Source organism: Sciurus carolinensis, chromosome 11 (genome assembly GCF_902686445.1).
Source record: "Sciurus carolinensis chromosome 11, mSciCar1.2, whole genome shotgun sequence".
In the NCBI taxonomy this organism is placed as follows: domain Eukaryota; kingdom Metazoa; phylum Chordata; class Mammalia; order Rodentia; family Sciuridae; genus Sciurus; species Sciurus carolinensis.
The window spans coordinates 13,270,015-13,297,781 of NC_062223.1; the positions used below are offsets into that span (position 1 = coordinate 13,270,015).

A 27,767-nucleotide genomic window follows, 5' to 3' on the forward strand; every position below is an offset into this window, starting at 1 on the left:
ACACTCAGCCGGAGCCTCTGCAGGCCGCGCCTGGCCCTACCCTATTTGCATGTGAGCCTGGGCCCCGGCGAGCTGGGGCGCACCCAAGCGCTCCCCGGAAACCGTTATTCTGCCCACGATGTTCCCTAGGAGCCGTCCCGGCCACTCCCCGCCTGACACCACTCAGGAAGCGGAATTCAGCCGCGACCACTTTAAGGAACCCGCGAGGGGGCGCGTGTCCGCGCCTCCTGGAGCAGACGAGTCCCCCGCGGGGCGCCGCCCCTGCGGGCCAGCGGGAGGGCGGTGCTCGCGCCCCACGCCACGCGGCTCAGCCAATGGGAGCGCGCGCCCGGAGGCTCTGTGGTCCGCGCCGCGGGTGCTGAAACTCCAGCGCCGACGGTGGGCTTTGGGCGCGCGCCAGCATACCGCTCCCGGGCTCGCGAGGCCGGCGTGCGCTGCCCGGAGTCCCAGAGCGCGCACCCGACAGCCCCAGCCCGGCTGGCGCGCGGCGTCGCCAGGCCAGCAATGGCTCCCGACCCGGTGGCCGCCGGGACTTCAGCTCAGGGATCCATCCCGCGCTACTTCACCTGGGAGGAGGTGGCGCAGCGTTCCGGGCGCGAGAAGGAGCGATGGCTCGTGATCGACCGGAAGGTGTACAACATCAGCGAGTTCACCCGCCGGCACCCGGGGGGCTCCCGGGTCATTAGCCACTACGCTGGGCAGGATGCCACGGTGAGCGCCGCCAGCCGGGGGCACGGGAGGGGGCGAACCAGGACGGGGGGCAGAATGAGCGGGAGACAGGAAGTTTGGCGCCCTGGGTGGAACATCTACTAATTCGGAAAAAAAATAGTCAGGAAGCGTCGGATGATGGAGTGTCCTACCGACACGGGATGCAAGAGTGGAGAGGAGCTGTAAAAACTAGAGTCTGGGGGTTGGGGATAGAGGCCACCAACGTGCACACACACAAAGGGCTGGCTGTTCACCACGTGTATTCCATCTGCAGGCTCCATCCGTGGTCTCCAGGCGTAGACAGTACGCAGAGCCCGGATAGGAGGAAGGAGATCGAGAATACTAGGCCCGGGGAGTGCCTGAGGGAAACTGCTGGGCTCCACTGGCAAGCAGGAGAGGAATCCCTCGAGGGTAGAACAGAATCCGGGAGCCCGCTGCCTTGGGATCCCCTGCGCTATGTGAAAACGGGAACGCGGGGAAGGGACTGCACGGCTGGACGCACAGGGAGGAAAGGGAGCGTTACACTGAGGTGGGGGCACCAGCATGGGCGCACACTTATCGAAGATTTCCAGAACTGTCCTTGAATACCGCCAGGGAGGTCACTTAGCCGAATGTCAGGGCGACTTTAGCTATTTGGCACTTCGGACTGCTGTCCTTCCTTGGGCCTTGCTTCAGGGTGGGTTTGCGCTCCAGCCCAGATCCCGCTGGTTAGTTGGTTTGGTTGTAGTTTTGTTTTGTTCTTACCGTCTTAGGGATTGAACTCCCAGGGCCTTGCGCGTATGCTAGGCAAGTGTTTTACCTTTGAGCAACATCCCTGGCTCTTTTTGAGACAGGTGTGCACGATCATGCCTAGCTCTACTGATTCTCTATTTTACAAAGAGCCTTTCGGAACCTCCCCGGGCTGCAGCAGGGGGTGGGAGGTGTTCACTGCTTGTGACCCATTCACCATTGCATCAACCCCTAAGTGTCGGAGATCCAGACTTCTCCCATTGGATCCCTTTCTAATCCCATGCCCTGCGGTGTAACACCCTAACTCCATCACCCATCTTCATCCCCATCTCCACCCTGATATCCCAAAGCATGCCTCCGATCGCCAGGGTTCCAGTTAAATCACCTCGGGGCTTCAGCTTCGCTGCAGGGCTAAGACCCGCCCCTCCCTTTGACGAGCAGCCTTAGGCGTGAGGCTGCAGCCTTTGCCAGTTGCCTGTAGCGACCACTCGAAAGCCGAGATGGTTGTGGACAGCGTGGGCCTAGGCCGCACTTGCGCAGATGGAGCAAGTCCGACAACAGGCAGTGTGATTTGGGGCCTGGGACGCCACAGCTGGGTCGGTGATTGGTCTGGATGTGTGGTGCCACCGGATCCTCGGCTCCGCCCCAACCCCCGCCCCCAGCCTCACAAGCCCCTCTCGCAAAGGGCCAGCCCCCCACCTACCTCTAATGTGAATCCTGACTTAGAGGACCCCACCAAAATTAGCCACCTTGGGGAGGGTTGGTAAGAGTTAGGGGAAGTTGGGAACCCTGCCGTAACAGTAGTGGACAGGACGGGGAGAAATGTGACAAGTTCCACAGTTCGGACAGGGAGACTTTCACCATGCAATTCAGAGAGAAGCTGGCTCAGAAAGAAGGACCTTGTTCAAATTGTCAGAGGAAGAGAAGTCTCATAGCCCCATCCATCCCTCCCTACTGTTTCTCATCTATGCTTAAATTCCTGGGCAAAATCTGCCCACAGGCACCAAGGCCAGCCCAGACAGGTCTGCAGCCCCCAGGCAGTGTTTCCCACTCCTGGCGGGGTGCTGTTCTCATGGTAACCCGCCAGCTGGGAGACTTTGAGCTGTGGGCAGTTGGAAAGGCCCAAGCAGCTCAGAGGGCAGCAGGCTGGAGGGAGGTGGTCTCTGCTTCCACTTGGGTAGGCAGCAGGCAGGAAGGTGCCTTTCGTGTGAGCTGTTCAGGGCCTGGGCCCACTGCTCACCTTGCTGTCTTCTCCCCACACTTGTAGGATCCCTTTGTGGCATTCCACATCAACAAGGGCCTTGTGAGCAAGTACATGAATTCTCTCCTGATTGGAGAACTGTCTCCGGAGCAGCCCAGCTTTGAGCCCACCAAGAATGTGAGACCCTGTTTGCTGTTTGGAGATTTGGTTGATTGGGGGGGGGGGGGTGGAAACAGAGATCACAGGTGACAGGTGACAGTTTTCAGGAGCTTTGAGATAGTCACGGGATCATGAGCCCAAGGGAGCAGGTCTTTGGAACCATGATTCTCCCAAGGCTGCCACCACCAATACTACAATCGTCACCGTCGTCAGCAGTGGGAGACCTGTATTGAACACTTGCTGTGTCCCCATCATAGACCCATAAAATTCTCATACATTTACATATGAGAAAACTGATGCTCAGAAAGATTTGGCGCCGAAGATCACACAGTAAATGGCAGGGCAGGGACCTAAATCAAGTCTTGCTTAACTCTTAGGCATGGTCCTATCTGGGGCAACTCCTGTCATTGTGGTATCTTTGCCTAGGATTATGGACCTCCCACAGCTATTTCAGTGGGAGGCCCTTAGGCCCTTGTCTCCAGCAGTGTTGGGATGCAGCTAGGAAGAATTAACAGCTCCTCTTCCACAGAAAGAGTTGACAAATGAGTTCCGGGAGCTGCGGGCTACAGTGGAGCGGATGGGACTCATGAAGTCCAACCACCTCTTCTTCCTGCTATACCTGCTGCACATCCTCTTGCTGGATGTTGCTGCCTGGCTCATCCTTTGGGTCTTTGGGACATCCTTCGTGACCTTCCTACTCTGTGCAGTGCTGCTTAGTGTAGTTCAGGTAAGAGCCTTTGACTTGTCAAGTGTACAGCCATTCATGGCCTCCCTGGGGAAGGCTTTGTACAATTCAGAAGACCAAGAATGCTGCCTGCAGATCTGAAGATACCAGGGGAGTTGATGCAGAAAGAGAACATTCCATTTTCTGTGACTTTTATGTGCTCATTGGCCACATGCACATCTTCACTTCTCTCTTTGTCTCTCTAATCCTTCTTCCCAGAATTCCCTTCTTCCCATGGAATTTGTTCTCTGAAACTTGAAGTTCAGGTTCTGTCATAGCCCAGTGTGCTGAGAACCAAGATCCTGGTTTCTCAGCGATGCTGGACTCCTTTCCCTCCACCAACAGAGCCCCACATACTAACAGTGGAAGGTACCCAGTCCTTGGCTGTCAGAATCCGTGTGGCAAGGCTGCTTACCTCTGAGTTCTTTCTGTATCCTGGATGTGAGTCCATCCTAAGTCATGGAACTTCAGAGCTGGGGAAACTAAAGAACAGAGAAGGGATCGTGACTTGTATCAACTCACATGTGACTCAGTGGCAGAGCCAGAATTGAGACCCAGGTTTCCTAACTTCTTTCTTGATGTGCTCGGTTGGGAGTACTGTGGCCAGCACAGGCCTGGGTGAGTGAAGGAGGAGGGCCAGGCTGAAGGGACTGCTAAGGTCAGGGAGAAGGATGCTGGGTGGCTGGCTGCTCTCGGCACTAACCTTTCTCTTCTAGGCTCAGGCTGGCTGGCTACAGCATGACTTTGGGCACCTGTCAGTCTTCGGCACCTCTACATGGAACCACCTGCTACATCATTTTGTGATTGGCCACCTGAAGGTCAGTGGCACTGGGATGGACTCTCTGAGACTCCAGTCTCAAAGTGGGTGTTTGAGGGGGGAAGAGGTGAGACTAGGTTTTCATATTCACATCCCCAATTCTCTGTAGGGGGCCCCTGCCAGCTGGTGGAACCACATGCACTTCCAGCACCATGCCAAGCCCAATTGCTTCCGAAAAGATCCGGATATCAACATGCATCCCTTCTTCTTTGCCTTGGGGAAGGTCCTTTCTGTGGAGGTGAGCAGAGGTTATCAGTGAAAGGTCTTGGGGAATGGAGAGCAGCCAGCACAGAGGGATCTGGGGGAAACAGTGTTATTGGTGTAGGAAAGACATCCGTCGGGGAGTGGGCTGGCTGGGGCCCTTGCATTTTAGAATTTCTTGGAAGCAACTGGCAGCCCCCCAGGACTGGGCTGCCTAGGAGAGAATCACTCATCCCTCCTACTGAGTTCAATCAGTATGAAAGCACCACATGCTGTCAGATCCAGAGGGTGACCGGAAGATGATTGTGCAAGCCCCTGCTCATTCTTGAAGGTGATACATGGCACCTCCTCGGGGTGCTTTTTGATAGCCCTGCACGTGTCGATTCTCTCACTTACATTGGATATCTGCAGTGTCATTTTCCCCAGTCCGCTAGTAGACTCTTACTCCTCTGATGCCTAGTACTTGAAATATCCGCTTACTCAGTACATTTGGCTGCCAATATCCTTGAACTCTGCATCTGTAGGTGCCAGCAACCACAGATCAAAAATATTCAGAAAAGTTGGGGGTGGGGGGAAGGAACTGTAACAGAATGAGACAAACCTCATTACCCTATGTACACGTATGAATAAGCAAATGGTGCGACTCTACTCCATGTCCAACCAGAGAAACAATAGTTGTACCCCATTTGTGTACAATGAATTTAAATAAATAAATAAGAAAATATTCAGAAAAGAAAATTCAATGGCTAGGAATGGAGCTCAGTGGTAGAGTGCTTGCTTAGCATGCACAGGGTCCTGGGTTCCATCTCCAGCACTTCAGAAGAAAGAAAGAAACAGAAAAGAGAGACTGGTGTCTGTAACTTGAACATATGCACTTAAAAAAAAAAAAAAACATTTTCCTAAGCAGGACCGTAAAATAGCTGTTTTTGTAGCATTTCCATAGTATTAGGTATTACAAGTAATTGAGAGAATTTAAGGTATCCCAGGAGGGATAACTGGGTATGTTGGTGCACGCCTGCAATCCCAATGACTCAGAAGCTGAGGCAGGAGGATTGAAAGTTTGAGGCCCGTCTTGGCAACTTAGCAAAATCTCGTCTCAAAATGAAAAAGGAAAGAAGCTGTGATGTCGCTCAGGGGTAAAATGCCCCTGGGTTCAATCCCTAGCACTTAGCAGGCGGGTGATTTTGTCTTTTTTACTGGGAAGGGGCTGGGGGTGTAACTGAGTGGTAGAGCATGCAAGGGCTCTGGGTTCAAAATAAACACCAAAGCCCATTTTGCCAGGCCCACGGGACTATAGTTACTTGCAAATGCCACTTTATATGAGGGTCTTCAGCAGCTGCAGATTTTGGCATCTGTGGGGGATCGGGGAGCCAACCCCTTGTTGAAAAACCAGTGGGCAACTGTACTTATTCCACCCTTTGGATTCCAGCCTGACCCCCCAGGGTGGTCAGCACTGGGTCTGAGTTGTGTGAGTGGGATTGTCCTGCTGAAGGAAGGGTGCACTAGCTCAGCGAGCAGTGGAGGGGTCTGAGTGGCCGGCAGAGCTCCTTGAGAGGTTAATTTAAAACCTTTGTCCCCCAGTTCCATGCTGTGGTCAAAGTTCTGCCAGGCCCCCTTCCCCCACTTAATGACAATTCTGCTTGCCAGGGATTGAACTCTCATTGAATGTGTTTCAGTTCCAGGCAGGAGTTCAAGGTAGCCTGGCTCTCCTTTCCCCTCTGGCCATGAGAAGAACTTCGGAAGGGCTTGGGCAGCACGGGCTGTCCTAGCGTGAGGAGCTCCTAGCTTGAGGCCTCTCAAGCTGTCCCTCATGTTCTTGTTTTCCTTCTCACTGCATAAGCAGTTGACTTTGGTGGTGCGTTAGGCCTCCAGCACTGTTAGGATCAGCATTGTGCAGGTGATGAACTTGCCCTGGCTCTGGTGGCTGCGTTGAGCACAGTGTGGGTATTATGGTTCGGATCTAAAATGTCCAAAGGCTCCCATGTTGAAGACTTGGTCCCCAGTCAGTGGCAGTATTGGGAGCTGGTGGAAATGTTAGGAAGTGGGGCCTAGTTGGAGAAAGTAGGTCATTGAGGCCTACCCTTGTAGGCTCTGTTAGGACCCCAGCCTCCTCTTCTCTCTCCACTTCCTGGTTGCTGTGAGGTGAGTAGCTTTGCTTTGTCACACTGCTCCACCATGATCTGCCCTACCACAGGCCCAGAAATAATGGAGTCAAGGGGCCAAGGACTGAAACTTCTGAAACCATGAGCCAAAATAAATCTTCCTCCCTTTAAGTTGTCGATCTTGAGAATCTTGGTACAGTGACAGAAAGCTAATACAGTGGGTTGAGTGTTAGGAATAGCACTGGGCTTTTGGCACTTGTGTTGTCATTACAGTGGGTTTAAGAAAAGGTGGGGAGACTAGATGGAAGGAGCCTTCTCACACCACTACCTTTTCTGCTTCTTGGTACTAGGATTTTGGGGGGAAACTGATCTGCAGATATTTGAAATAGAGAAAGACTTGGAAACCAAAGTGAGCTCTCGCTGTGTTATTCCTTCTAGCCATGGGGCTGAAGACAGGCTGCCTATTAGTGCATGCCTTTGCTTGGGCTGTGTAGGGCTTTGCTCCGTCCCTTTCAGAATAGCTTAACTGAACAGCCATGCCCTGGCTAATTCTGTGACATCTGCCCTAGGCTTCCCAGCTCTCCTGGAGGACAAAGAGGTGCAAGGGACACTTAGCCCATAACAGAACCCTTCTGACCTCTGAGGGGCTCAACATGGTGGGACAAGTCTTGGGGACCATAATGACATTTGAGTCCCATCTAAAGAGAGCAGTGGATGGGGCTCCTTTGCATAGAAGTTCCCCACCCACCCCACCACCCAAGAAAGGTGGGTCTTCCAGGTTTCCCCGTTCAGTTAATGTTGCTTGAGGTGGAATGTCCCTCACCACTACATCCAGGTCACCAGCAAACCTTGTTAACACTGCCTCCAAGATATATCCCAATTCCATCAAATTTTCCAACTCCACTGTGGCCCCCCTGCCATGTATTAGTTGATTTTCTGTTGGTATAACAAAATGCCAAAGGCTAGGTACCTTATAAATAAAGGAGATCTTTTTCACTCACAGTTTTGGAGGCTGGAAGTCTAAGATTGGGCTGCTTTATCAGTTTGGCCTCTGGTAAGTGCCTCATGGCAGATACGGTCACAGTGGCAGGGGGGCCTGTGAGAGTAATTGTGGTAAGATAAGCCAGAGACCAGGGGAGGCCAGTCTTGCTCCACTCTCAAGGGAGAACTAATAGGGTCCCACAAGAATCACATTAGTCTCTTCTGAGGGTGATGCCCCCAGTGATTTAATTATCTCTCATTAGGCTCCACCTCTTATAAGGGCCCCACCACCTCCCAACATCACCACATTGGGGACCAAGCCTCCAACACAGGAACCCTTAGAAAGCAAACCACATCAAACCATAGTACCTAGTCAGGTGCTTCTCTGGTCTGGATTAGCTTCAGCCTCCTCACTTGTGACTGTCCCCTACAATTCACTCCAGCCAGAGTGAGCCTTTTAGAAGCACAAAGCAGGTCATGCACCCACCTTGACCTTACAGAGCTTTCTGAGGTCCCACGTGATTCGACTGCTCCCTCGTTTTCTGATCTGAACATCCACAGAGCCTTTGTTTCCTCTGTCCCTTCTTTCAGTGTTCTTGCCCTGAATCTTTGCATTGCTGGCCTTCTTTCTGGCTCACGGTAAAGTTGAGGTGTGAAACCTGAAGGTGGCTGTATCTGACCACCTTTGCCAGATCACTGCCTGCTCTCCCTGTTTTCCTGTTGGTAATCTAAGTTATTTTGAGCTCTTTACCAATTTGTCACCAGCTTCCTCTCCTCAGGTTATAGCCCCATGCAGGTAGGAACTTCACACTGTTCGCCTCTGCAGACACCCGGACAGTGACTGGCACAGACTAGGTACTCCAGTGCTTACTGAACAAATCTGCAAATGCAGACGGAATGCTTCATCTAGCTGAAGTGCTTGCAGAGTAAGCTCCGTAGCCTCTGGATACAGTCGGGGGGACTCATGAGAGGCTGAGCCAAACTTCTGCTGTGCCCTTCTGATTGTCTGGTCACCAGAACTAACTGGGGCAAGAAATGCAGGAGCCGTGGAGTGACAGAGCAGAGCAGACACACCAGCAGCTCTGGCTGGCTGACTGGCCTGGCAGCCGCAGCCTGTCTTTCTAGTAGCTAGGCTTACTAAATAACCACCACCCACAGGGAAAACTTTGCCAGAACCTTCAAACTGCAAAGTAGTTCTTGGTGCCCTTTCCACACGTACTTGCCAAACCTTACTTAACTTTTCAAAGGGACTTTATAGAGCTTGTGTTGAAATCACGGTACAAAAAGATTTTGATGGGATTAGAAGCTGGACATAGAAGGAGTAACTGCCTACATAGGCGTTTTCCATGGAGACTTAGATGTCCAGAGTACCAGATGGGAGACAGGAAAGGCAAAGATGGGGCCTGAATAAACTCATGACAGAGGTCTTTGGGTGACTATTGGAAGTCCTGAGGTCAGACAGACTCTGCCTTATACACATCCTGGTGTGGTATAGGCCACTGAGCCGTGGGCCATGTCACCACAATGCACAGAGCAGCCAAGGCCTCTCGCTGTAGGTGCTGGAGGTAAGGCTAGAGCTGCTGGAGCCTTCTAGTAGCACCAGGAGGCTGATGGCCCCTGCAGTGGGTTCAGCTTTTGAGCAGGGAAAAGCCAAGGTCAGGGGGAGGGGACTGGGTGACTGGCCTGTAATTGGTGACTGCTAAATTATGTTTGCTTTTCTTTATAGCTTGGGAAACAGAAGAAAAAGTACATGCCATACAACCACCAGCACAAGTACTTCTTCCTGAGTGAGTGTCTTCACCCACCATGGGAGCCACCCCGGGAGGGGCCACCACGGGGTATGAGGAGGAAACAGCTTTCTAAGCCCTGACGGCATTACAGTTAAGGAAAGGGGCTGGGCAAGTACCCACCCTGCTCCTGTCACTCCCTGCCTGGGAAGTGTTAGCCCTTCCACTGAGCAGAGCCAACAGGCTCATGTTTGACTAAAGGTCATTTGTGTTGGGGGCAAACTAGTTCTTTCCATGAGGAAACTGAGTGGTCAGGTGGGGCCTTCTGATTAAGCTTTTAAACCTCACCTTACACCTTGTCACAGAGACCCAGGTCAAGGTGATCTAATGGGGCCCAGACCAACCTGTAGGGCACTAAATGTCCACATAGCCGTGGGAAGATGGGACCTGAGGAGGACTGTCGGCTGAGCAGAAGAGGCTGTGGTTGCATAAGCTCTTTCGGGAGTGTCTGGCTATCCTGTTTGGAAGTCTGCTCCAGACAGCCCAAAGTCTGAGCCTTAAAACTCCTTTGAATTTTCAGACATTTAAAGGAAGTGGGGAAGGAATGAGTGTGAAGGCCTTCATCCTGACTGCCCGTTCCCAACTGTCCCTAAGACAGAAAGGAGGGCAGGGCAGACTTGTGGAAGAAGGAATTTCAGAATCCAGAGCACAGGAAGATAGAGGAGCCCTGGACAGGCATGTGATGCTGGGCTTAGAGTGGCATCAGATGCTGCAGAGGACACGGGGAGGGAACGGGGCAGGGCATAGGATGGGAGCCATTTCTCCAGCTGACAGTTTTCTTTCAGAAGTAGCTCCTCTGCCTCTGCCCAGAGTTCACCTCCAGGACTTGGGATTGGGGCAGCACAAGCCCAGGTCCCTAGTCCAAGGAAGTGAGCCTCGGCCTCTGAGGGGTCAGAGGGTCACACACACGCATGCACCCATGTGCACATTTTCCTGCCCCTGCCCCTTGCCTTGACCTGCGTGGTGGAGCAACCAAGAACATGGCAGATGACAGTAGGGGCAGGGCTGGGGCAGGGCAGCATGGGGGACGCTGGGAGCATTAACAGTGTCCTTTTAAAGGCATGGGGCAGAGCACGTTCTGTACCTGGGGTCTGAGTTTCTCTCTGTCACGGGACAAAGATGCCCCTCCCACCCCTCACCCTCCCTGGCCTCCTCTTGGGAGCTGGCCTCCTCCGGGTGGGTATTCGTGCCTGCCTGCCTTCAGGGCCAACGGAGGAGTGCCAAGACAGCTGGAGAGAGGAGGGGATGGGCAGGGAGCCCCGTGCTGGGGACCATTTCTTAATAGCAACCCTTCCATGACTGTCACATGGCTCAGACCTCCTTCCTGTCCCCTTTTCCCTCCCAGTCGGGCCCCCAGCCTTGCTGCCCCTCTACTTCCAGTGGTATATTTTCTACTTCGTTATCCAGCGGAAGAAGTGGGTGGTGAGTATCCATGACACAAGAGTCTCATGTCCAGTGTTCTCCAGTACCCTGTAGGGGCAAGGGGTGTTCCGGGGGAAATAAACTCCAGGCCCAACTTAGAGCAAATAATAGGACCAGGTGTGGTACGCCCTGTCTCTGGACAGACCACTCAGCAAGCAGCCTGCCTCCCATGCGGGGCTTCAGGCAGCCAGGGTGTCCTGAGGCTGCTGTGCTGGGGGAGGTGAATGGGAAGAGGAGGGGGACACAGTCCCTCCTCTCCAGGAACCTTCCGTGAGGCAGAATGTGATTGGTGTCAGAAAAGTAGTACAGGCAAAGGTTCTGGGGACTGCGTGAGGCCTGGCTGTGTCTGCTTTGTAAAGTCCCTTTGCTTGCTGGCCTCCGGATGGGTGGGAGCTGGCTGGCACAGGTGAGGCAGGGGCGAGGACCTGCAGCACAGGAGCTGGGGGGTAAGGGGTGAGTTTGGCCAGTGGGCGTAGCACCGAGGACTCCAGCCTCGGGGGCGAGTACTGGGCTTGGCTCATTGTGCAGAAAAGGGATGGGGCTTTGACCAGGGCACTGGTGTGGACGAACCCTGTCCTGGAAGTTTCGTTTGGCAGCATTCAGATAGGTTGGAGCTGCCGGAGGTCGGGGCCTTGTGGGGCTGCGTGAAGGGACAGGCAAGGAGGGCTGGGAGTGCCACAGGAACGGCAGAAAGGAGCAGTGACACTAGGTGTGGCAGGATGGGGATGCTGAGGCAAAGCTGAGGACGGCCAAGTTCCCCAGTTGGTCGAGGGTGGGGGAGCGGAGCCAGAGCAGCTGTGGCAGCCCCTCTGCCCCTCACGCTGCAGGACTTGGCCTGGATGTGCACCTTCTACACCCGCATCTTCCTCACCTACGTGCCGCTGCTGGGGCTGAAAGGCTTCCTGGGCCTTTTCTTCATTGTCAGGTAGTGTTTGATGGGGTGGAGGGACTGGCAAGGGAATGCACAAATGCTGGGTCTGGGGGCTGCAGGGGCTCTTTCAGGAGTCGGCCCAGGACGGTGCACAGGCCGGCTCCTGAGGAAGAGGAAGACTGGGCTCTGCTCTTACCGTTTCTGCCTGTGCGCCACATCCAACAGGTTCCTGGAGAGCAACTGGTTTGTGTGGGTCACACAGATGAACCACATCCCCATGCACATTGATCACGACCACAACAAGGACTGGGTGTCCACCCAGGTAAGGGGTGGTCATTTGGAAGACCCAGGCATAACACAACTAACGAAAAGGGTGGAGGATGGTAACAGCAAAACAACTTCCCGAGTGTCCCCCTCACTAGCTTGAGGCTTTGTGCCTTAACGTGAAAGGAGGGACCAGGGACCACCTACCTGGCCTCTCCAGCGAGCCTGCCCTGAGGAAGGGTGGGCTGGCCTCTGGCTCTGCCACCTGGACACACTCACCCCCACCTCCTCCTCCAGCTGCAGGCAACATGCAACGTCCACAAGTCCTTCTTCAACGACTGGTTCAGCGGGCACCTCAACTTCCAGATCGAGCACCAGTGAGTTGGGGGCCCCAGGAAGCAGGGTCTTGGGAAGGGCCTGGGGCGGGGCAGGTGGGAGCAAAAGCCACTGACCTACTCTCCCTCCCTGAAGCCTTTTCCCCACGATGCCCCGACACAACTACCACAAAGTGGCACCCTTGGTGCAGTCGCTGTGTGCCAAGCACGGCATAGAGTACCAGTCCAAGCCCCTGCTCTCGGCCTTCGCCGACATTGTCTAGTGAGTATCTGAGCCCAGGGGAGGGAGGGCCGGGCAGTGGGAACGGTGCCCTGTGGGGTGGGGAGCAGCGGGAACATTTCCCTGTCACCTGCGATGGAGGTCACCCTGGCACAGGGCCCTTGTTCTCTCAAGTTCCCCTCAGGGCTGTGGCCCGGCTAGCTTCCTCAGAAGCAAGGGGGAGCAGAGTGAAGAGGCTCCTGTCGCAGGGCCTGGTCCCTCCATCTCTGGTGGGCCCGCTTGCCCATCTCCCTCACCATGCGCTCCCGTCACCCCCGCAGCTCGCTGAAGGAGTCTGGGCAGCTCTGGCTGGATGCCTATCTTCACCAGTAAGGAGCTCCTCCCTGCTGCACCTGAAGAGGAAGGGATGCCGGAGCCAAAGCAGAGGGGCACCTGAGGGGCAGCGCCACTATGATTCCAGTGTTCATGGGGGAGGGCTGGGGGACAGAAAGGTCAGGCTCCAACTTTTCCCTTTACCTTCTAGATACACATCTAGGCCCCCAAGAGGGGTGTAGGGACATGCAAGTCCCCAGAAGGGGAGGAGCTGTTGGAGCAGGAGTGAGAGTCAGTTCTGTTGTTTCACTTTTCTACTTTGGCACATGAAGAGCGGTGAACCGGGGGATGAGAAGAGGGGACCTACTGAGCCCGCACCAGGCGAGTCGGTACTAAAACTGCACTCACCTAAGGGGACATCTCCCTGGGCCACTTCTCTGTGACTTCATCCTCCCTTGCTGACTAACCTCTGAGGGAGAGAGCAGCTGAACCCTTTGGGCGAGATTTAGAAAGGAAGCATTTGTGCATAGAATCCGGGGACCCGGCACACTGCCAGGGAGCTCAGCACCCACATCTGCCCACATCTGCCTTTGCTGCTGGAAGAGGCCTTTTTCCACTTTCAAAAACAACCAGGGCCAAGGCCAAGATTGTGGTTTTGGAGATAGATGTGTGACTCTGAAGGATCTTGGTACCACTGGTTTTGGTCCCATGTTCCATTCAAGGTCCAGAGGGAACATTAGGTAGGGAGTTGCTGGCTGTTAAAAATCACTTCGTTTAATTCACTTCTAATCCCCCACCCCAAGGAAGAGAACTCCCAGAACTCAGGGCTTGCTTCTTGCTCTATCAGCTAGCAAGCAAATGGCTGACTTGGTCTTTCCTTCTCCCCAGAAATAAATGGGGCTCCCAATGGTTTCCCTTTGCCTCACAACCTGTAGTTCCAAGTTTAATAGCAATTGGTGAGCCCAAGTGACCAGTTTCCACCATAAAGAGTCAAAGGGCTGTAAATAGAAACAATATATACCCTAAATTATGTGACAGCATTTTCTAGCAGGAGTAATGGGTTAGACTAATCACTTCACAGTTCTAAATCAGAAATAGGAAGGTTGAAAACACAAGTTCGTGGTCATTATTGCTGCAGCTAGGCATCTTCCTCTGTCCGCCCAGGATCTTATTTATCTGGAGACCAGATAGGGATTTAGGAATACCTCTGGTGAAGCCAATCAGTTTAGCACTGACATGCCATTTTCTTCATCTTCTGGTTTGTGAGCTGAACTCATGTTTCCAGGGAATGAACATAGGAACACACCCCGGAGTCTTCTGAGGGCCTGGCGCCAGCATTCAACCACCTTCCTCCCTAAGCCTGTGGCCAGCCAGGCCCTGGTTCTCCCTGGAGTGTCACAGTGCTGTGCTCAGGCTGCTCCCTCAGTCCAGCCAGGGCATTATTTCTTTGGCTCTTCAGTAGCATCTCCCTAGTGTATTGGCATTTGGACACTGGGAGAAGAGATCTCAAACTCGAGGGCAGAAGCAGAGCCCACACCTGGTGTTTTGGGAAGTGGGGCAGACCCTGGAGAGCTTGGCAGGGCTACATTGTCAAGTGCCAGGGAGAGCAGGTCGCAGGAGTGCAGGACTTTCCCCCCTGGGCCCTGCAGAGAGCCCCATTCAAGTCCTGGGTAGAATTAGAAGCAGAATGGAAGAGTGACTTTCACTGGCTCCCTCACTCCCGGATAGGTGCTGACCCCTCCCCATTCCTGATCCCTCACACTTGACATGGTGTGATGTCACCAGCCTATGGAGCCAACTGGCTTTGGGCCCAGGCCACCAGTCTTAGTAAACACCAGTAAACTTTATTGTGCCAAGACCAGGTCCTCAAAGCATCTGCACCACTGTGGCCTTCTCTGCTCAGCCCCCACCACTGGCGTCACATGGCCACAGGGTAACAGAAGATGGTTAGTGCTAAAGTGGGTGATCTCAAACCCCACTGACAGATGAGAAAACAGGCTTATGGAGGAAAAGCCGCCTTGGTCACAGATCATGGCAGAACATGTAAACTCACTTTTTCAAGTTCTGTGTTTACCTTTGTTATTTTTATCTTTCTACTACCAGTCTGGAGGCGTTTTCTGTAACCGGGCTCAATGACAGCATCTTTTTGTGTGCCAATGTTACCATATCCTGATGAAGTAAAGCTGAAAAATAAAGTTAATTTTGACCAAATGAAGGCTGTTCACTATAATCCATGATGCTTATCTGCACAGGATTCCCTGGTAACCGGACCTGTCCTCTTAACTTCTTTTGGAACATGAATCATTGCAGACTCCCTCTGTATACTCCTCTGGGGAATAGGAAGGGGCACCAGGACTCTCCCAGGCAGGCAAGGATGGTCCACGGCAAGGAAAGGCAAGGCCACGTCTTCCCCATGACTCCACCATGTTTGGATGCTAGATTGCCTTGACACCCTTGCCCAGTTGTCTGCCATCACTTTCTCCTCCTAAGACAATGCCCCCCACCCTTCTGTCCTCTGGTTTCCATTCTGAGTCATTCATTCATTTTTTTATTTTAGTGCCTACATCTTTGCAAGCACAATGCCCTAGAACTGGACAGCAGAGCAAGGTCTCTTCACCTTTCATCCTGGTAAAATGGCTCTCCTGAGCAAAAACATTTTGCAGACAAGATTTTCCCCGCAGCATGCCCACACAAAGTTAGATTAATGAACTTCTAGAAAAGACCAAGCAACAAATTTTAAAACAAGTTGAAGTCAAGCGTGGTGGTGCATGGCAAATAGCTGGGAGGCTGAAGCTGGAGGATCAAAAGTTGGAGGTCAGACTCAGCAATTTAGCAAGAACTTCTCAAAATTAAAAAAAAAGATGGGCTGTAGCTCAGTGGAGCACCCCTAGGTTCAATCCCCAATACCAAAACAAACAAGGAAAGCCAACCACGTGTATTTGACTATCACAGGACATAGGTCCTTAGAGATGCTGCAGAGGTGATCACGCCTAAGAAGTTTTAGCACCTCTAGGCTCCAACACCATAACTGCAAGTTTCAAATCAAATGACCTGACTTAAAGTAGAGCTCAGGTAAGTCGTGGTGTGGTTCAATCTGGAAAATTGGTTCCAATCCTCAAACACTGGAGTAGAGCAGTAAGCAGAACCAAGTTCCTGGGACTTTTCTGCATCAGTGGTTTCCAGAGAGTTCCCTTATTATGGAGCCATTGCTGGGGCTTCACCAGCTTCAATCAGAGGAGCTCTTATATTCTGAGATTTCACTTAAGATTTTGCTTGGAACACAGCTTTTTCCATTTAGAAATTTGAAAACCCACGGTACTTAATCTTCCGTCTACTCTGTCAAATATTTTCAACTTAAATTTCATATAGTTATTTATGTATTAACTTCAAATGGCCTTGATAAGAATACTAAAACATCAGAAGCTCAATAGGCTAGCTCTCCCCCAAGCACTACCAGGATTATAAAACTTTCAAACATTCATCTGTATGAGAAAGAGCAACTTGAATCTGATATCACACAAGAAAGTAGTTTCTGAATGGCAGCCCTCACAATCTACAACCTGGCAAAGTAAATACTTGGATGTTATGAGGTACTTGATCTAAACTGCGAGGCTTTCTCAAAGGAGCTCCTTTATCTCACAGAGTAGGTGGAGCATCAGGAATCCATTCAATTTATTAAAATTCCTTTCGTAGCAAGATAAACAAGGCATCCTCCGAAGGGCTATAGCTGCTGTGGCCATTGTACTGGGCATGGTGCCCTCTTGTGGCCACTTGCAAAACACCGTAGCGTGAAAAGAACATCGTCTACCTGGAGCATGAAGCACTGGATATTTTCAAATGTTCTCAAAGAACATCATGTTCTGGATACTAACACAATTTTATTGACATTTTCCTCTTCATATCTCTAAAATAAAAACAGCACATGAAAACCAGTGTCTTATCCCAAAATCTCAATTCTACTGATTGCCCAAGAAAGGCCAAAAGAATATCATCATCTTACTCCTCTGCATAACTATTACATAGCAATTTAAAGTTTCTGCCCATCCCAAGACACAGCCAGGAATCAAACCCTTGCTGCCAAATGCAGGGACTTCTGCTTCTCTGCATCCTTTTTCTCAGTAGCCTGTCCCATCTGCTGAACGTGGATCTTCCTGATGGCTATTCTTCAGGGTGGGTCAAAGCTGAACTAGGAAGCACAGTCTGGATCCATCACCTCCCATCAGCCACCAGTTGGCCAGCCAGGGAATCATTTCCATGTAGTCCGGTTCACCACCCTTAATCTCCCTCTTCCTCCTTCAAAACTTGTTGGTATCACTTGCGAGTAGCCATGGATCCAGCATCCATTAAACTGCCTGAGAAGTGGTTTGAGCCTGACACACTTTCCTGAGCTAAAAAAGAAAAAACAAAGCACTTCTGTGGCCCACCTGCCATGAGATCAAGTAAAAAAGGGAAACAGCATGACAGAGAAAGGTAGCACTAGGGTAGCAATGGATTCCCCCCCACTCGGCGGAGGTCTCTCTAGCTCCTGAGGGAAGGGCAAATATTCCAGGGTCAAGAAGGGACAACAGAGAGAAACACATTTATTTTCCTCTCTTGAACTTCCCCGCTGCCCCAGTCTTTGCCTTCTTCTTAGCGGATCCCTTGGGTTCTGGCTCCTTGCGCTTAGCTGAGGACAGAGAGCCAGTGACCTTAAAGAAATCATCCAGACGGCCCTGGGTGCTGCCTTGGCGGCTCTTACTCAGCCGCTTGACCCCACTGCGGATTCGCTCCTCAGAGAACTGCTTTTCACCACACATGAACTTGACCAGCTCCTCTTCATTTGGCTCGCTCCACTTCAGTTCCACAGACTCTGGATCCAGCACCTCGGGCTCCAGGAAGAGCTGCTGGGCCTCTTTGTGCAGCCAATTTTCCGGTACAGGGTACTTGTTGGGGTCAAGTCGCCGCACGATCTCCTCGATGCTCTTGTGCTTCTGGATGAGATCCACCGCCCGCTTGGGCCCAATGCCCCGGATGCTTTCACAGTAGTCACTGCCCAGCAGGATGCAAAGATCCACAAACTGCTCCTGGTTCAGACCCAGCTCCTGCAGAATCCGGCTCAGGTGGAATTCCTGGATGGGCAGTTTCTTGGCCTCACTGGCGGTCAGATGTCGCATCAGCACGGGGCTGCCGAAGGTGAGGCAGTCCATATCCTCGGTGGCTGCAGCATAGACTTTGCCGGCTTTCACCAGGGCAGCGCAGCTGGCCTCTGCCTCGCTGGGTGCATCAAGGAACGGAATGCCCATGAGGCTCAGCAGGTGCTTGCACTCATCATTGTGCTGTTTAGTGACCTTCACTAGCCGCTTGGTGAATTTTTCCACTTCTTCCTCAGCCCCAGCAGCCTGAGCCTCTTGCAGCTGCTTCTCCGCCTCAGCACGCCGCTCACTGCGTTTGGCCAGCTCACCTGACTTGAGCTGTGGCGGTTTCCCATCAAAGACATACACCGGCTTGATGCCATTCTCCATCATGCGGATGGTGCGGTAGAACATGCCCATCAGGTGACTGGTGGTCTCACCTTCCTCATTCTGTAGCACATCGCCCCCCTGACGAACTGCAATCAGGAACTGGTAAATGCTCATGGAGGCATCGATGGCCACCTTGCGGCCAAAGTAGCTCTTGATGTCATTCTCCCGGATGGCACTAGGGGCCACATCAGCAATTAGTTTGGCCAGGCCTTGAATTCCCATGGCAATATGGAAGAGGTGCTGAAATAAGAAAAAGAGTAAAAGGAGAAACCTTAAGGATGCCAAGGGTTATCACTGGTGCTAATTCACCAACATTAGCTCTAATTAGCACAAAATAGTGAAACCAAGTCAGCACAACTGAAGATGAAAAGATGAACAAGACATGACTGTCTCATTCTCAAGAACTTACAGTTTAGCAGGAGAGTCCATTCAATTAATATTAAGTCTTACTAAGTACTAAGAACTGATCTGGGTGTCTATAGGAACTCAGATACTGTGGATGTTCTTGAGGGACTTAAAAGTTTTGTGGATAAGGCAATGATGTAATTCATCCAAAAAAAAAAAAAAAAAGACTAAAACAAGGACCATGGAAGGCCTGAGGACAGCACTTGGCTCAGCTTGAGGAGTCCAGGAATTATAATGGCAGAACTGAGTCCTAACAGGCAGGCAAATATTAGTTAAGCAAATATGTCTTATATCTGACTTGTTTCTCTGGAGAACTTGGATTGATGAAGCACTCTTGAAAGACTGGCAAACAAAACATAACTGAATGGGGATAAGGTGACCACCTAACAAGCTGCTTTAATTTCCCTTCTGCAGCCCCTTTAGTACATAAGAGTTTCTACCTTTTTTTTGTTGTTGTTGTTGTTACTGGAAACTGAACCCAGGGGCACGTAACCTCTGAGCAACACCCCAGTCCTTTTTATATTTTATTTTGAGACAGGATCTTACTAAGTTGCTTAGGGCCTTGCTAAGTTGCTGGGACTGGCTTTGAACTCACGATCCTCCAGCCTCCTGAGGCGCCAGCATTACAGGTGTGCACTATCGCACCAGGCAAGAGTTTCTACTTTTATCAGGATGTTGCTGGGAGTTTTAAGACTTCCCCTTTGTATTTTCGCTCCACCACAAGTCTGAAATGTAAACTCCATGGTTCCAACCCCACCCTAGGGCCTGAGTTAGGGGCTAGCAGGCTGTAGTCAATTGGCCAGTATTGCATTTGTGTGGTTCAAATCTTTCCGGGTGTTTCCCAAAACATCGTCACAATTTTTGTCACTTCCAACTAACACCTCAACTTTTATTCACTTTACAGTTTCTTGAATAGTTTAACAGTTTAAAAAACTAAAATAAGTTGAAAAAGAGAACTTATCATAAGCCACATTATGTTTTACATCAGTTACATTTTGATATGTTAAACACCTATTTAAAAAGATATTTTTTTTAAGGTGCAACATAAAATCATCTTGTACCCCCCCCCAGGATGGCATGTGTCCTGACTCTAAGAAATTCTCTACTAGACCTTCTGATTGTTCTCACTCTTCCTTCACAGGGTTCCTTCCCAGGCATAAGTGATTCTATTACCTTCTTCCCTCTAATTAACTGCAAACACCTCAGTATGGCATCAGAATCTTTCTCATGCTGGTTCCTGACCTTTTTTTTTTTTAATTTATTTTTTTTATGTGGTGCTGAGGATCAAACCCAGTGCCTCACACGTGCCAGGCAAGCGCTCTACCACTGCTCCACGACCCCAGTCCTCCCAGCCAATCTCTACAGTTAGGAAGGTTAGGATAAGCCCAGCCTCCTTTCATTTTCGCTCAGCTTAGAAAGTTTGGGAGGAGGCCTGACTTCTCTCATTTTGCCCAGCTGTGCCTTCCTCTCACCCTCCTTCAGGGTCCATTTCCTTTTAGTTCCTCCGTGAATAGCGATGGCAACAGCTCAACCCTGAATCTAAAGGCCAGTAGTTACCATCTGAGTAACATTATTAATTCATTTAAGTTTGATTTTCTCATCTGCAGAAAAGTGATAGGATAACCACTCCTGGCTTGCAGGATTCCTGCCAAGGTGAACTGAGACAACAAATGTACAACTCCCCCCAGAATGTTCCCCATCCAATCCTTTGGTTCATGCCTGTTTTGACAGAACATGAGCAAAGAGGGCAATGCCCCAATAGCCGTTTATTCTCTCGCGGCATGGGACTGACGGAGGCAGGAAAGGGGCCTAAAACAAGTGGAATGTCATAAATGTTTCCAGTACCCGGTCTTAGTAAAAACTCTCTACGATCCATCCGGGGGAAGTCATTATCCTCCTCTTCTCTGTGAAGAAGAGAGGTTCTGAGATTACACTAACCACCCAAGCCTCGAAGCGGGAAAGTGGCGGGACGGCTGCACTCTGAAGCCCGCGCGCGCCAGGCCCCGGGTCCCCACCGCACCCGGCGGAACCCACCGTTCTCGGTGGTGCCTCCCCTGGAGTTTCACCTGGCCTGTGGAACGAGAAGTCTCGGCGCTGGGTCCGGTATTGCCCAAGAGAGTCCCAAGTCCCGGTGCTGCTCAGCTCGGCCGCGGGTCGTGTCCAGCTCCGCCGCCTTCCAAAGCCCGCGCTCCCGTCACGTGACCCGCCCGACGCGCAATGCCTCCTGGGGAGTGTCGTGCAGGCCCCGCCCCCTCAGCCCGCTGCTCCCACGGCGCACCGTTCTGCAGCGGAGAACCGACTGTCGGCGACCCTGCCCTGTCCTTCTCCGCCTCTCGTCCCCGCCCCACCCACCCCGGGTCCCCGTAGGCCCAACTCCCCCAACACCCGAACCCGCGGGACTACAAGTCCCACAATGCCACTCGCGCGGGGACACCGCCTCTTCCGGCCGGGCCGGGCGCCTGCGCCTGCCGACGTGTTCTTCCGGTGGCAGAGCGGCGGCTTACCGTGTGCGGGGCAAAATGGTGAGAGGGTCGAGGGGAGTTCCCCCAGGGCTGTGAGACGGCCGGGCGCCGGACCACGCTGCCGTCTCTCGCGGAGGCCTCAGACGCCCGAGACCCGGCGGGTGGGACGTCCTGACCGGCTTGAGCTGGGGCGGGGGAAGGAAACCCCTTGCCCTGGACTCCTTAGGCTGAGGTTTAGATCTCCCTGAGCTTCTGATCTCGCTGTTTGGAGGGCTTGGGGCGCACTTTGACTACCTCTGTTACCTCTGATCTGTTAACTATCTGGAAAGTTCTTCCGCCTGCCATACTTGTGCTCATTCTACAATGCCCCGAGCAAATGTCATTTCTTGGCGAAGCACTTGGGACTCGCTCAGGCACTTGGCCTCTGTCTCCTGGGAACGCCCACAGCCTGTATACAGACCTCTGGCCACCTTTCATGGACTTCTTTGTTATCTGCCACGCCTCCTAGTGACCACCATCTGACGTGCATCTAGCTCTGGGATGATGTCTATTCATCTTTGTATTCCTAGTGTCAAACACAGGGCCTGCAATTGGAGGCTCAATAAATGGCAGCGATTGTCTTTCTCGCTTTTGGGGGGAAGCTGAGGGGGACATAGTTGTTGTTCTGAATTGAATTCCAGTGTCTCTTAGAACAATGGGATCATTTTACTTCTCTAGAGTTGTTATGTTCTGGGTTTTAGAAGCATTGGCTGGTGGGTGACAATGGAAGTTAACATTTGTACAGAACTTTACGTTTACAGTCCTCTTTCACAGGCATTATCTCATAATGGACCCTGCAACCTTAGAAAGGGAACCTATTGAGCAACATTTTATGCCAGACATTAAACTAGATGCCTCAATATTCAAGTCTCTCTTAAATTATACATCAACCCTGTGAAATAATTATTATAACCACTCACTCAGACTCAGACTATTCAGTAGAGCCAGAATTTTAACTGATGTCCTGTGCCGGTAGGTCCAGAGATTCCATGATAGGTAGTGAGAAAGATCAGGGTACCGGTCTAGGTTCTGACTTGCAGCAGGGCTCCATACCTTGGAGTCAATACACAGGTCCACAAAACTCCAGAAATTGTAGGCAAGCTTCTTTTTATATGTGTTTTTTCCCAGGTAGCGACATACATCTCACATTTTCGGAGTGGTCCTTGGCCAAGGACTATTGATCTACACGTAATCTCCTTTTGCGTCTCAGTCTCTAACTCCCAGCTGCCCTTCAAGTTCTCTGAAAAGAGAACATGCCACCTGTTTTAAGATGTGGTCATAATTGTCTTTCCCATAATAAATCACTCGATAATTGGCTCCGAAGGAGTTCCACATTTCCCAGGTTGGAATGGGCCTCTAGCAGTTACAGTCACAAGGCTGTTTCTCATGTCTCCCTTAGGAGCTCGAGGCCATGAGCAGATACACCAGCCCCGTCAACCCAGCTGTCTTCCCCCATCTGACTGTGGTGCTTCTGGCTATTGGCATGTTCTTCACCGCCTGGTTCTTCGTGTATCCTTTGACCAAGCAGCCATTGGGCCAGAGTAGATGATGTGAGAAACTGATGGAGAAACTACCCTGGGTAACTGCATCTGCTAGTTTTGAATATTGGGGTTGGGAATGGACAAAGGTTGCTGATGCCCAAGGGCAGATTGTGGCCTTATTTCCCAAGTTCAGGTGAGCTAACATTCTTGAGATCTATGTAGGTGAGCTGAGGGTCTGACTGGAGTGGATGCGGGGGTTAGGGGAGCTGAGGTTGGAAAGGTAGTGTAATGAAGGGTGTGCTCAGGTGGCAGTAGGACTGAGCGTTGGTCACAGCCCTGCCACTCATGAGATGACAGGGGTGTAGGTATCATTTCATCAGGGTGATGGAAGGACGGTATGGAACAGCAGAGTCCAAGACACCTCTTGGGCCCCTTTTCCTGGCTTCATTAAGCCAGAAAGACCTTGGCCCATACCTTTCTCCCCAGAATGATGTTGGGGCAACTCCCTGCATCCCACAGTCCGTCAGCACTTCTCCTTAACAGCCCTGTCCAGTTATGAGGTTACCTCCACCAAATACACACGGGATATCTACAAAGAGCTCCTTATCTCCTTGGTGGCCTCACTCTTCATGGGCTATGGAGTCCTCTTCCTTCTCCTCTGGGTTGGCATCTACGTATGAGCTCCCAAGGGTAAGAGCTGTGACAGGGTGGGACTCTCACATCTCTGAGGCACAGCCTGGAAAAGCCTCCCATAGCCACGGGGTCCTCAGGCTCTTCCTGCAAAACCCTGTGGCTCATGGAGACAGATTTGCTAGGATGGACAGGGACCCTGAGCACATATGCCTCTTTCCCTGCTACTCATGGGGATTTGAGCCCAGTGTGACCTACTTTGTTCTGGGTTCTCCATGCCGCCCCAGGCCTTGGTCTGTCTTCGGGGTTTTCTAGGTAGAGGCATGCAAAGGCTTCCTACGGTTTTACATTTGCTTTGTTATATTATTATAATGACTTGAAGAATATCTAAGACTTAAAACTTGCTGCAGATAACCCAACAGTCAGCTTTCGTGTCCCGTCCTCCAAGGATTAGTGTGCCTGTCAGCTCTTGATTAGGGGCATAGGGTGGGATTTCAGGGACAGGCTGTGGGAAGAAGTGTCCTTGGTCTGGTTTTGATTGGCCTTTCCTCTTTCAGGTACCCACCAGGTGGCTTCACTAAATCCCTGCTTTTGTAAATTAATTTTTTTACCGTTGCTAGAAGTGTCCCACCTGCTGCTCAAATAAAGGCAGATGTGTGACAGTCCTGTCTTGTGCCCATTCTACAGGGGTGGGAGTGGCGTGGGGCCTGTGTTATGTCCCCAGTCCAATCCCACCCTTTTCCAACTCTCATCTGCCTTTCACATGGTTCCTGCTGTTGGGAACCTGCTTTCTACACATGGGGGTGAGGGCTTTGTGGCAGGGGTAGCTTGTCATTGGAATTGAAGGCTTACCTATGGATAGGAAGGTCCAGGCCTACCCTCTTCTGTCACTTCTCTAGGAACCTACGACAGTTGATTCTGCCCTCTGCCCTGGGCCAATCCCCTCTTCTAAACCTAGCCTCCCTTCTCTGAACGGGGTGCCTTTGCCAGGCTCAGCTTGTTCCCTGAGGCTTTCCGCTAGCTGGCCAGGAAGACAGTGGCTGGAGATACAGCCGGGGCGGGGCCCTGAGTCAGATCTCAGCCCTAGTATGAAGCTACTGATGAGTACAAAGCATTCACTTGGCCATCAGGCATGGGGGCCCAGAGATTCCACTCTTCTCAGGAAGAACTTGGAATTCAACTGGTCTTAAGCCCCCAGGAAAACCTTTCCCACCAGAATGACCTCAAGAAGAGACAGGAAGCAAGCTCAGATACAAAGCAGTATTTATACATTTATTTATATATGTATATTTGGAAGAAAAGGACAGTTCAGAGGACAAGAAGCAAGCAGGCCTAGGGTGGCTTCCCTCTGCCCACCTCAGAGTCAGTGGGTGTACGATAAATATGAGTAGAGCTCAGGGACAGGACTGGGAGTTAACTGGGGAGGGGACGCTCTATGCACACGCAGGCTGCTACGGGGCAGTGGTGTGGGCGGGGGTTCTGCACTGGGAGGCTCTATGTACAGCTTGAAGCTAGGGGGGAAAGAGCCCAGTGGCTACAGGAACAAACGCCAGAGGGGAGAGGGGAAGGGCGAGATGGCCTGCTGGAGTCTGGGGAGGACCAGCCAGCCTCTGGCAGATGGCCCACTCACCTTCCCTGGAGCCCTTTTATACCTTGGGCTTAAGGCAGCTTTGGTCCAAGGTTGACCCCCTCAAGCAGCTTGGAGCCCCAGCTTAGCCCCAGCCCTGGCATGGAAGCAGAGCCAGCTGCCAGCGGGATTGGGGCTATGCTATGTCCAGATGGACTCCAGGGGGCAGTGGAGGGTCACTTTCCAGTTAGGGACTAGGGCTACAGTCCTACTGAGGAGGCCCCCAAATCCTATTACAAGGGGCGGGCGCGGCAGTTTTAAGGCACTGTAGGAAGGGTTGCCCTGTGGGAGGAGGAGCACAGTAGTCCTGAGCAGGGCGTGGCCCCTGGCCTGGCATGGGGGTCATACAACTCCTGTGTTGGAATGGGGGAGTGGAGCCAGACTGGGTTGGAGGCAACCCTGCGAACCCCAAGTCCCCCTGGTGCTTCCCTGTCCTGTGGATAAGTGCTTTCAGATCCACAGCAGGAGGAGGCCTGCAATTCATAGGCTTCTAGAACTCAGCTCCCCCCAGAAAGGCCTCCCATTCAGAGCTGAGAGGTAGCATAGGGGCAAGGCTGGTTTCCAAAGAAGTGACGGAATTGCACAGGGCAGGGATGGCCCATTTCTGGACTATGGCGGATGTGGCCAGATGACTGCCACACTCCTTTCACGAGCCTACATGTGGCCCCAGAGTGCTCCAGACACTACGAAGAGAAGCTGACATTTTCCTTAATCCAAACTCACTGCGTCACTCCTGGGAGAGGAGGCCAGAGCTGGGGCTTGCCGAGCATGGATCCCTCCATCTTGAGCAAGCACAGCACGGGTGCCTCTGACATGGGAAGATGAGGCTACCCTCAAACAAGATGAGGGAGAAGCCAGAATTTTGGTGGTGAAGTAGGGTGGATGTCTCTGAGCCTCCTGGGAAGGATCAGAGTCAGGACCCCTCTTTCTTTGCAGGTGTCACTCTGAACTTTCTAGCTCCATCCTTCCACTCCTTCCTGCCCTGGTTTAAGTGCATTTAGTAACTATTTCATTAATAACAGCCAAAGTTATGTGCATCTGCCCACCAGCCCAGCCCAGCCTGATGCTTGCAGGGATTCCTGCTCCTCTGCTCAGGGGGAATGATGGAGTCACTCACTCCACCGGGGAAGCTCCCAGGATCACAGGGTGTGGGGGTTCACAGGGAATTTCCCCTTCCAGATTTTCCTGGCCACCACTGGTTCGGGCCTGTGAAGAGCTGAGGGTGGCTTCATCAGGCACTCAGTAGATTTAAGGCACAAAGTCAAGTCTTTCCAGACCATCCAGGGCTGGCCTCAGCTGCCCGGGGAGTTCTCGGGAGCCAAGGCCTCCCAGGAAGAAAAAACTTCCTGGGCCACACTTAAAGCTTAGAAGTCCAAGTCCAGTGTAACAGTCATATCCCAAAAAGTCCACTACAAAGCCGTACCCAGGGAGCAGCATCAAGGATGAAAGCTGTCTGCCCCATTGACTCAGGGGGGCCAGTCAGGGCCTGTAGGGCTGGATCCAAGCCCCTGGCAGGTCTCTCCAAGAGCAGTAACTCCCTGTCTCAAAAGGGAAGGGCAGGGGAGAGTGGACTCTGGGCAAGGCAGGGCCCCTGAAGCCAGCCACCATATCTGGGTAGATGTGGATCCTGCTGTCAGGAGGTGGCAGGCAGGAAGGCCCAGGAAGTCTGTCTCTCTGGCTCCCTGGCTCCCTCGGTGCCATGCGAGGGTGACCAACAGGAACAGCAGCTCCAGTGTGAAGACTTCCAGTTTCCCCAGTCTCCAGGAGGCCGGTGAATGGCAGAGAACTGGCAGGCAGCAGGCTCCAGTGGAACACTGTTCATTGCGCCCCCAAGGGGCCCGAGGACCCCAAATCCCTGCTATGCTGCTCTGGGAGGCAGTTCAGTCACAGAGGCGGTAGAAGTGGAAGTAGTAGTCTGTGGCTGGCTGGATGAGGGCCTCCGAGCTGCAGCTGGCCTGACCCTGGGCAGAAAGGCAATGGGAAGAGGTGAGGTGGCCCTGGGGTGCAGGGCAGGAGCACACTCCCTGCCAGCATGCTTGACACTGTGCCCAAGTCCTACCACATGCTCTGCAAAGCTCCCATTCCTCCCTAAGCCCCATGCTGCAGAGAGGTGCCTGGACCTCAAGGGGCAGGCAGGTGCCCGCGCTCACCAGCAGTGCCACCCGGAAATGGTAGGTGAATTCGCGGAAGGATAGGATGGTTACTGGCCACTGGTGAGAGGTGCCCTGGAGAGAGAGGTGAGAGGGATCAGGGGATGCCATCCCAACCGGCCTCCCTCCCATGGCAGCCCCAAGATCTGTGCCAAGTCCTATGAAGGGGAAACGCGGAGAGCTTCATAGAGGTGTGGGAGGGAGCACACCCTCCTTGGGGATCAGGGCAGCCACCTCCAGACTGTGGACCCCCAGGCACAGCCCTCCCCCTGTGCCCTGCACGGGGAAGCATCTCATTCCATCCTCCTCACTAGGGTGCAATGCAGTGCCGCCACTACCACAGCTCACAGATGAGGAAACCAAGTCACTTGCCTACCAGATGCAGTGTTGCAGAGCTGGGGTTCAAATCCGCATCTGTCTGACTGTCCCTTACAGGCTGGCGTGTGGTCAGCCATGGGCAGCTTGCCCAACTCCCACCCAAGGCTTGAGCCTGGTCTCCTGAGGTAGGTTGGGCCTGAGCCCATGTCTAAAGAGTGTCCAGCTGGGCTCTCCCTTTGGGGTGCTCTTGCCTCCGTGGAGCCTTCATCCACCCACTCCCGGCTCAGGCCCTTTCTGCACGTCTTTCTCTCACTGGATTAC

General features: G+C 52.5%; 4 protein-coding genes across 4 annotated transcripts in view; 2 read left to right on the top strand and 2 right to left on the bottom strand.

Moving 5' to 3' along the window:
• The first annotated feature begins 266 nt into the window (after positions 1–266).
• Positions 267–15,043, top strand: Fads1 (fatty acid desaturase 1). Its single transcript, XM_047516932.1, has 12 exons — positions 267–711; positions 2,705–2,815; positions 3,327–3,524; positions 4,238–4,339; positions 4,448–4,576; positions 9,349–9,409; positions 10,755–10,831; positions 11,659–11,756; positions 11,928–12,024; positions 12,264–12,343; positions 12,438–12,563; positions 12,842–15,043. Exons 1-12 carry the CDS (start codon positions 505–507, stop codon positions 12,891–12,893), a joined length of 1,338 nt encoding a protein of 445 aa, XP_047372888.1. The 5' UTR covers positions 267–504; the 3' UTR covers positions 12,894–15,043.
• A 1,643-nt stretch (positions 15,044–16,686) lies between these two features.
• Fen1 (flap structure-specific endonuclease 1) lies at positions 16,687–20,969 on the bottom strand. Its single transcript, XM_047516930.1, has 2 exons — positions 20,806–20,969; positions 16,687–18,574 (listed from the first exon to the last, which is right to left on the bottom strand). The coding sequence occupies exon 2, from the start codon at positions 18,554–18,556 to the stop codon at positions 17,414–17,416; it is 1,143 nt and encodes a 380-aa protein (XP_047372886.1). The 5' UTR covers positions 18,557–18,574; positions 20,806–20,969; the 3' UTR covers positions 16,687–17,413.
• Positions 20,970–21,148: 179 nt separating this feature from the next.
• On the top strand, positions 21,149–24,013 carry Tmem258 (transmembrane protein 258). The gene is made up of 4 exons (XM_047518592.1): positions 21,149–21,261; positions 22,640–22,749; positions 23,275–23,411; positions 23,909–24,013. Exons 1-3 carry the CDS (start codon positions 21,259–21,261, stop codon positions 23,399–23,401), a joined length of 240 nt encoding a protein of 79 aa, XP_047374548.1. The 5' UTR covers positions 21,149–21,258; the 3' UTR covers positions 23,402–23,411; positions 23,909–24,013.
• A 584-nt stretch (positions 24,014–24,597) lies between these two features.
• Myrf (myelin regulatory factor) overlaps positions 24,598–27,767 on the bottom strand; it is a 29,443-nt gene continuing 26,273 nt past the window's right edge. Inside the window, 2 exon segments of the mRNA XM_047518346.1 lie at positions 24,598–26,939; positions 27,129–27,203. Of these exon segments, the coding sequence (XP_047374302.1) occupies positions 26,859–26,939; positions 27,129–27,203 (156 nt within the window). The 3' untranslated portion in view covers positions 24,598–26,858.